The sequence below is a fragment of the Martes martes genome (genome assembly GCF_963455335.1).
Source record: "Martes martes genome assembly, chromosome: 9".
Taxonomy (NCBI): Eukaryota; Metazoa; Chordata; class Mammalia; order Carnivora; family Mustelidae; genus Martes; species Martes martes.
The window spans coordinates 28,080,672-28,089,647 of NC_137896.1; the positions used below are offsets into that span (position 1 = coordinate 28,080,672).

The window sequence follows — 8,976 nt, forward strand, 5'->3', positions numbered from 1 at the left end:
GCAGATAGAGAATAAGTAAATTATCCCATGTGTCCCACAGCTAATAGATGAAGGAGCAAGGATTTGAACCAGATTTCAAGCCCTAAAGTCCATTTCTTGGCCCTGAAAAGATTAACCATCGCCAGCAAGGGACCGTAGTCTCTGGGCAGGCATTTGTGGAAGTCATTCTGCATAATAGTTCTTGGGTATTTGAAAAAAATCAAAATTACCACTGTGACCTGTCCAGGAGCCTGTCCTAGGTGATCCAATCTCCTGAAACTCATCTGAAGACAAATTGTAGATATTTCTGAGCGGCCCCATGAGGTTGTCTCCCACATTAGCCTCTGGAGAACTCTTTCCTTCCCTGGGGGCCCAAAGGGAGCTCCATGTTGATCTTAAAACCATCTGGCAGGCAATTTTCTCCCAGGAGAGTAGAGTATAAAACCCATGTTCATCTTGCTGAGGAAGATGTCAGACCCAGGAGACCCATGCAGGTTGAGAAGTTCTGAGGTTCCAAGGACATGACGTTGGCCGGGGGGCTGACCAGCTATAAGACAGAGCCAAATGGCAGCCCCTCGTGGGGCATGTTTGTTTTTTTTTAAAGATTTTATTTATTTATTTGACAGACAGAGATCACAAGTAGGCAGAGAGGTAGGCAGAGAGAGGAGGAAGCAGGCTCCCAGGGAGCCTGATGCAGGGCTCAATCCCAGGACCCTGGGATCATGACCTGAGCTGAAGGCAGAGGCTTTAACCCACTGAGCCACCCAGGCGCCCCTCGTGGGGCATGTTTTAAGTGCAGTCCCTTTGGAGCAGAGCTCTGGTTCTTCTGGGAAAGCAGTGGTGAGTGGCAGCTTGGGACCCACGGGGACACGGACACAGCTGTGTTCGCCACACAAGCTTCATATAGTGAGCTGTCATGTGTTCTCTCTTCTTCACAGTGGGAAAAACAGAATGTATGATGTCATCCAAGAGACGATTGAAAATGATTTTCCAACCTTCCTGGGCAAGATCTTTGCTTTCCTCGCCAACCCGGGCCTGATCATCCCAGCCATCCTGCTGATGTTGTAAGTTAGGGGCTCTGCCTCCTGGCAACCTTCCCCTTACACTTGAGACTTCCCAGACAGGTCCTTTTCCCCCCATCCCCAACCCTCTTCCTTAATCTGCATTTCCCAGAAGCAGATCCTGAGACAAAGATGCAAAGGCAAATAGTTCACTGGGGAGCGAGGGAAGGAAGTGAGATGGGGAAGGGGACAGCAAGGTCATTACCACTGGGATGACTTTAATCCTGCTGGGGAACACTGGGAAAGAGTGGGTCGCAGATTTATCTGGCTCAAGGGTCAGGGGTGGGGCATCTGTAGACCAGCACCCACCGCTCACTGGTGGGTTGGACTGGGAAATCTAAAAGGGGAGCAGGGTGGGTTAGTTCCCTGGCAGTCTGGGTCAGCTGCATTCCTGGGTCGAAGGGTTTCTGCAGGGGAAGGAAGGGAAGCTCCAGGCACAGAGGTGAAGGAACTGCTAGTCGTAAGTCTTTCAGGGAGCACACGGAAAGACGGGGCCCAAGGAATATGGATGGCCACTGCCAGTATCTGTAACACTCTTCTAAACACCCCTTAGAAATATCAAAGACATCTGGGCTCTGGGTCTCTGAGAAAGCAGAGGGTCTGATTTAGCCTGTCCCTGGGTGCACTGGAACCTTTGGCTCATTCCCCACTCTCCCTCCCACCAAAGACTGAGAAATCCGAGAGAATGGTGAGTAGGTTGGATGATCTCTGGGCCCCCAACACCAGCCCCAGGCCTAGGGCAGAAGAGGCAAATAACACACATTCAAGGAAGTAGCAAGGGAAGAAAGAAAAGAAGAAGGTGGGAAGTGAGACTCCTGAATTTGAATTATGGTCATCGAAAATGTACTAGTGAAAATATTAGGGTGTTTTTTCTTTACAAAAAACCCATTTTGGCATGCGTTTTTTTTTAATTGTGAAATATTCCTAACATACAGAAAAGTACAGACAACATGAACAGGATCACAAGAGTAAACAGATGTTACTAGTTTGCATTATTTGCACCAATCTGTCCTTCACAAGAAATAAAATATTACAGACACACTTCAAGCCCTCTCCCAACCCAGCTCTCTTCTTCCCTCCCCAAAAGTAACCACTGTAGGAATTCATTGTGATCATTTCCACATGTAGTTGGGTGTTTTCATGCCACAGGTGTGCTGTCCTTTTCTGGGCTTTAAATTTTTTCAGGAATGGTTCACTTTCTCACTCAACATTATGTTTGGGGAATGTATCCATGTGGATCCAGGAGCTCTACTCCTCTAAGAACGGCTCTACTCTGCTCTGCAGTGTGATTAAACCACAGTTTCTCTGTCCCTCTGCAGAGAGGTGGTTAGGTTTCCAACTTTTTTGCTATTGCAAATGTGGTCCTTGTGCAGATGTGTGAGGGCTTCTCTTGGACAGACCTCTGGAAGTAGAAGTGCAGAGTCATAGGTATGTGTTTCCCCAATCCTTCTAGAGAGTGCTAAATTGTTCCCCCAAATAGGTGTATTTCCTTACATCTTTGACTGGAACATCTTCTGCTCCTAGTTGTGGCCTAAGAACGGACTGGCATGATAGTGACCACCTGTACTACCCCCTTGAATGCCTGAGGAAATTCTGGAACCCAGACCTGACCACTTGCAGGCAGCAAAGGGAAATGCTGAATTTGGGAATGGAGGGACACAGCCACCCATGAGCATTTCCTCCTCTCCGACCTCCAGTTCCTCCCTAATAGATGGGTGGTTAGTTAGGAGAGAAGGTGAGGTCTGGCCTTCAGGGTAGGAGCCTTACAAAATAGGTCCTGCTGCCTCCCACTGTCCTCCCTGACTCCCCCTGAGTCTCTGCTGCCGGGGGCTCATGTGATAGCCTCTGACCCACACTCTGCCCTAAACACAACGGGATTCCTCCTCTCTGGCTGAAGAGAGCTCATGGACTCAATGAATTGTCTCTGGGTGGCCCCGCCCTGAGAGGAAGGCTTAGAAGACCCAAGCTGGAGCAGCTAAGACTTGAAATCTATGGAGAAAAATGACAAAGAAGGATGAACCTCAAAAGATCCCAAGTAACGGGATGGTGAGGCACCCAATCCATGTGGTACCTTGGCTTTTGTGGCCCCTCCCCTCTCAGGTGGTGCACCTGGGTCACAGCCCTTGACCTTAGGTCCTGTGAAAGGGAAGCTTCAAAGGACACCCAATGGGAGCTGGACTCTGAAAACTAGCCCAGGACCAGACATCCCCATCAGTGCTCCCTAAGCAGGGACCTCCAGGCCTTCTGCACTTGTGCTTCTAGGCAAACTTGGAGCAGGCACCTAGCACCCAGACCTTCCTCTCTTAGCCCTTGATGACTGGAGAAGGAGCTTTGGCTTTAAATGTTGGCTCCAACAAGTACTGATAGGTGGGGTAACCTTCCACAAAGTACTTAACCTCTCTGAGTTCTAGGAGACTGATTTAGAAAGATGGGAGACATCCTTTCAACTTCATGGGGTTTCCGTGAAAACCGCAGATATAGAGTGGGACACGCATGACACAGAGCCTGACCCAGGGCAGCTCCCCAGGAAGTATAAGCAGCTTCTTCTGCTTTCAAGAACCCCTGCTCCTCCCCCACCTATTCAGATTTCCAAGAAGAATGATTCCCTTAGCCAACATTTACTGAGAACTCTGAGAGCTTAAAATGTGTATGGCATTTCCACTTTTAATAAAATAGAAAATAGGGTGTCCAGAACCTTCTCCTCATTAAGTCGGGAGCTTAATCTCCCCACCCTGCCCAGAGGCAACATACTCCAGGAAGCCTGCTTTGATTCCTCCAGAAGGGGTCCAGCTCCTGTCATTTTCCAAGACTGCCTTATCACAGGAGGCTCACTTTTCTCTTGCAGCCTGGCCATCTACTACCTGAACTCAGTTTCCAAAAGCCTTTCCCGAGCTAATGCCCAGCTGAGAAAGAAAATTCAAGCAGTAAGTCTGTCGGGAGTTTTCATTTGAAAAGATGTCATGATTTTGGTTTTTGCTAATTTGCTCTGTGAGCCCAGTTGTATTAGCTAAATGGCTTCCTTCCAAACCAGATCCCAAAGTATCTGTGTTATAGGAAGCCTTGTAAGATTGAACAACATGCATTTCTATTTTGAGGTTATTCGGGGGGCACACAATAATGATGGCTTAAATTTGGAGAGGTTGTTAAAGAACAGGAGAAATTCAATGGACTCAAGCAATGTTCATACATAGTAAAACCAGTACCCCCAGTAATATGTATAGATTAAAACTAATACCATAAATACTAGAGAAAATATTGTCAGAATGACATAGTGCTTGTGCACACAGCCTAAGAGGTCTCTTAAGCCCCCGGCTGCACACAGACAGCCTCTCTCCCCACCAGCTGAGTTCTGACTGCTCTCTTGTCTCTCCCAGGACCCAACCCGTCCCAAAAGCGGTGAAGGGCAGACCCCACCCGACTCTAAGCCCTCCTTGCTCCTTGCTCCCTCTTCTGGAACCAATCTCATCTGCCTCGCAGCCAGCTCCCCCTCTGCATCTCCCTCTGTTAACCTCACTGTCCTCCTGCCCAGATACAGAGAACCTTGAAATGTAGGATTGGCAGGGTTTCTGTCCTCCCCTGGCCAGATGTCCCTTCAAATGCAGTGCAAAGCTAAATCTTGGGCTCCCCTGTCCAACCAGCGGCAAGAACCAAGACCTGGCAATTTAAGGTAGTTACCAAAAACCGAAGATGGAGCCCTTGTCCCCTAGACCTCGCCATCGTGGGCTCTGATCCTCAAACGCCCATTTCCCTGAGAACCATTCATTCTTTTCCTGCAGCTCCGTGAAGTTGAGAAGAGCCACAAATCTGTCAAAGGCAGAACCACAGCCCAAGATTCAGAGAACACAGCTAAAGACACCTCCAAAAATACCACCCAGCTCCAACTCACCAAAGAAGGTAAATTCTATTTCATGACGATTCCTTCTTCATGGGGCCACATGGGAGTGTGTATAGAACATCAGCTGAGAAATCAGATGGAACTGGGATGAAGTCAGAATTCTGATAATTAGCTGTGCGAAGTTGGGCACATTAAGCTAAGAATGGGTCATAGGTCCTACCTCATGTGATGGGGAGAATGAGATGAGATTCTGCAAGAGGCGAGCTTCACAGAGGCTTGGCACACAGAGATAGAACCCATGACTGTGAGCTGGGAGGGGCGTCTGTGACATGGAGAAGCATCTCCACTTCTCCCCTGGGGCTATCTCCCTCACCTCTACCCACCAAGTCTCTCACTGCATTTTCTACGGTGACTCTTGACTTTCGCCACAAGTGAGCCTTCTTTTCTGAAACGATTTCGTCTTCTTCACTTTCTCTCTTGAGTCTGAAAGTCCCCCTCCGATATCCTCTTTCTATCTGGCTCTTTAACTCAATGGAGGGGCACTGCTGGTGTCCTACCCAGATGCCTCTAAAATGCCCTGAGGGTTGGCTGACAGGGGGTCACAGTCACCTGGGGATGGAGGAGGTATTTGTTCTCTATGTTGTCTTGAATGTTTCCTTTAGAAGGAAAAACAGATTTGAATCAGGCAGCTGCTACTCCTACTGGAACCAATTTGTATTCTCTTAAAAAAAGAGAAACACTGGAATATCTAGAATGAAAGGATGAGAAATGACCACATGTGTTCCAAAGAAAGTGACATAGGACTTCAATAGGGATTGGTCACAGACCATCTCCACCTTGAGAGAGGAAATGTCAAACCAAAAGAGACCATTTCCTAGGTGACCCCATGTCTGAAAGCTTGTCCCTATTGTAAAATTAAACCACATCAGCGTGCTGTGATTTTGACCTCTGATGCCGGAAGTGAATAAGATGCACAAGAAATGGCTGACAGTTCAGGAGTTCGAATTTTTAATGCAGAAATTGTATTATTTATTTGATGACTTTATGACATATAAGACCACAAAAAACAGAAACAAAGAATTTAAACCGCACAGCATTATCTCCCTGCAAGGCGAATGTCCTCTGTTGGCGCATTTTTCATTCTTGAGGTCCAACCGTGACGGAAGTGGCTGTGGAAGCAGGTCAGGAAACTTTTGCATCCCTGGCAAACCCTGCGTTGGTATTGGAATACTTGTCAGTATCAGTATTGACATTGGAATAGTAATGAATTACTACTGAATGGTTGGTAGCAAGTAAACAGGTGGATGTTGCAGAAAGGATACTAGAAGTCTGTGTCACAATAGAACCTGTCCCTAGAGATTCTCCCAAAATAAATGGAAGGCATTTCGAAGATACAGACCTTCTTGTTGCTCAGATCGGCTAGCAGTCTTTCAATGCTCTCCAAGACAGGTTCAGGGTTGAAACGTAGACGAGCGACTGGCTAGCAGCTTATCGTGACACTGAAGAAAATAGTTGAAATCACCTAATTGTCCCACATAGGGCAGGAAATGGAGTACATGCAATGTTATACTGTAGTATCACCAACAAAAATGAGAAAATGGAATGGACCTATTTGAACACCGATAGGCTTAAATATGGAAGGAAAACAATAGGTGTACAAAATGTTTTCTATGAGAAACCGAGGAACTTACACTGGTTTGACAGTGGTCGGCTCACGACCCCACAGCCCCAATGTGCCCATCTCCCTGACACATTTCTTCCCCGCCTTGCTCTACTAGGCTGCTACTTTGAAGTTTGCCCCTCTCCAAATGTGAGTTTTTAGTACGGATCCAACGTTCTTTTGATTTTGTACTGCTTACCTCGGTACTGCAGTGTTTGATTTTTTTAAATTAGTGTGATCTGAACACATCAGTGGGACTAGGCCATGGGGGAAAGCCTGGGAAGATGGCCACCAGTGGCCTCCATGGCTGCCCTCACTTAGCTTCACTTCTCTAAGTAGTCGCTAGAATGATACCAGTTACTATAACAAATAGGCCCAAACAAGTAATGAATGACTCAAGCACAACGAAAGTTGACTTCTCACTCAACGTAAAGTCTAAATTGTGTGTTTCCACTTGACAGCGACTTTCTTCTCAAGGGATGCTGCTGCAAGGATGCTGGCTCCTTCCACCTGGTGACTCCACCTACCCCAGACAGGCGCAAGGGGGAGGAGCAGGGAGGAAGTGGGGCACGTCAAAGCCTGGACTTCAGTCACAGGCCACATTCACCCACCAGGGAAACCTAGTCCATTTCTGTGTCGCAGGAACTGAGTTGGTGAAGAGCCAGCCAGTAATCACCCTGAGGCCAGAGTTAGGGGAAGGGAAGGAGACAAGTAAACGGGAGCGCTGGAAGCTGGATATGATTCCATGCAGGTCACACAGCCCCTGCCAGCATCATATGTTCCTGTTGTCCCAGGTTTGTACTCCAGAAAACCAAGGCTCAGAGAGTCCAGCATAAGGCCAGTGTTCAAAACCTAGCTCTCCAGCCCCAGACCATATTCTTCCAACAAATCTGTTTATGCCAAGGCCAGGCCAAGGTGCCCCCAGACACCCAGGGCCATCTGACCATTCTCACTTCACAAATGGGACTGATACACACACACAGCAGGGCAGCTCCAGAGGGCTCCTGTTGGATACCAGGAAACTGAAACAGATTCCCCCACATCCTCATTCTTATCTTGGTTCCTTTTCCAGGTACCACATCTCACCCTGCCAGCCAAAACCAGACCCCAGACAAGAAGGTCCAGGATCCTGGGACCTCCAGTTCTGCCAGCGGGACCACACTGCCTGCCTCCGGGCACCTCTCTGGAGCTCGGCTTACTGGTATCAGACCAGATTCTGGCCCTGCTCGGCCTCAGACTCATCCTTGGAGGTCAGCCTCTGGAAAGAGTGCTCAGAGACCTTCCCACTGACAGCTGGGACTCACACAAGCACCATTCTTGGGCTGATCCATCAGCCCCACCAGCTCATACACCTAAAAAGATATTCTCTGTTCCTCTCTCTCTCTCTCTACACACACACACACACACACACACACACACACACATGTTCTCTCACCTGTCATTGTGGGAATTTCAATTATTTACTCTCAGGCACTCATTGGCTACCGCAATGGGAGGACAATGGTTTCGTCCACTCTGCAGGGAAGCTGATTCTCTCCTCACTCCCCATAAACTGCCGTTGCCAGTATCTTGGTTCAGGCAGCTCTGGACCTTACACTCACTGTGGTTCCCTCAGCTCCAGAATTTGGGTGGAGGGGGCGGGGCCACAATCACCACCATAGACTTTTTTTTCATGGCCGCCATTTTGGGACACCGGTTTCTGCTAACCTTACTAACTGGGAGGAAGATGTGAGACATAGCAGCCCCCATTCCTGACCATCACCTCTATCCAAAGGAGATGAGGTGGTTTAAATGAAAGGTACAAGAAGCCACTGAATATAAAGATAGTGAACCAAAGTCCAACCATGGTGAATAGGAAGATGATTGTCCCCCAGAACCCAGGCTGAGGGGAGCTGACCCCATTAAGCAGCAAAAATGCATGGGAGCCTTCTAGCAGTAAGGCAAGGAGCAAGTCTTTCTTCTAACTAGAGACAACGTAGATTGCTCACGGCAGAAAAGTCCTTCTCAAGCACCAAATCTGAAAAGGAATTTGATAGTCTGCTTACTGTGTAAGGAATGTTGAAGATGGTTTCTCTGAGGAGTTTGGCAAATGGTGCAATGCAGAGCCTTGTCTCCGGGGATTCTATGTTGAACTAGTGTCATGGTTCCATTCTAGGCAGAATGTCTCCTGGGGGGCACAAGCCAGGGAGGTCAGACCATTGAGAGGGCCTTGACAACGAGGACAAAGGCTCAGCAGCATGTGAGTCACAGTGTAAGACTCTGAAGTTGCCGGAGTCCTGTGGGTGGTTTCCTCCTCTCCTCTGCCCCATGTTCCCATACCCCACGGATGCAATATAACTTCAAGATCTTCTCATGCCATGTCTCTGAGTGTTCTAAAGGGAGTCTTCTCCCCTGCCCACTGCCCAACCATGGCCCCAGGGGTTCTCAGGAGAATCTCCCAC

At 48.3% G+C, this 8,976-nt stretch overlaps 1 protein-coding gene across 1 annotated transcript in view; it reads left to right on the forward strand.

Annotated features, from left to right (window-relative positions):
• TMC2 (transmembrane channel like 2) overlaps positions 1-7,825 on the forward strand; it is a gene marked incomplete at both ends in the record, with an annotated part of 62,207 nt that extends 54,382 nt beyond the window's left edge. The window contains 4 exons of the mRNA XM_080813612.1: positions 918-1,043; positions 3,886-3,964; positions 4,817-4,934; positions 7,608-7,825. Of these exons, the coding sequence (XP_080669738.1) occupies positions 918-1,043; positions 3,886-3,964; positions 4,817-4,934; positions 7,608-7,825 (541 nt within the window). The remainder of the gene's footprint in view (positions 1-917; positions 1,044-3,885; positions 3,965-4,816; positions 4,935-7,607) is intronic.
• Positions 7,826-8,976: the final 1,151 nt, after the last annotated feature.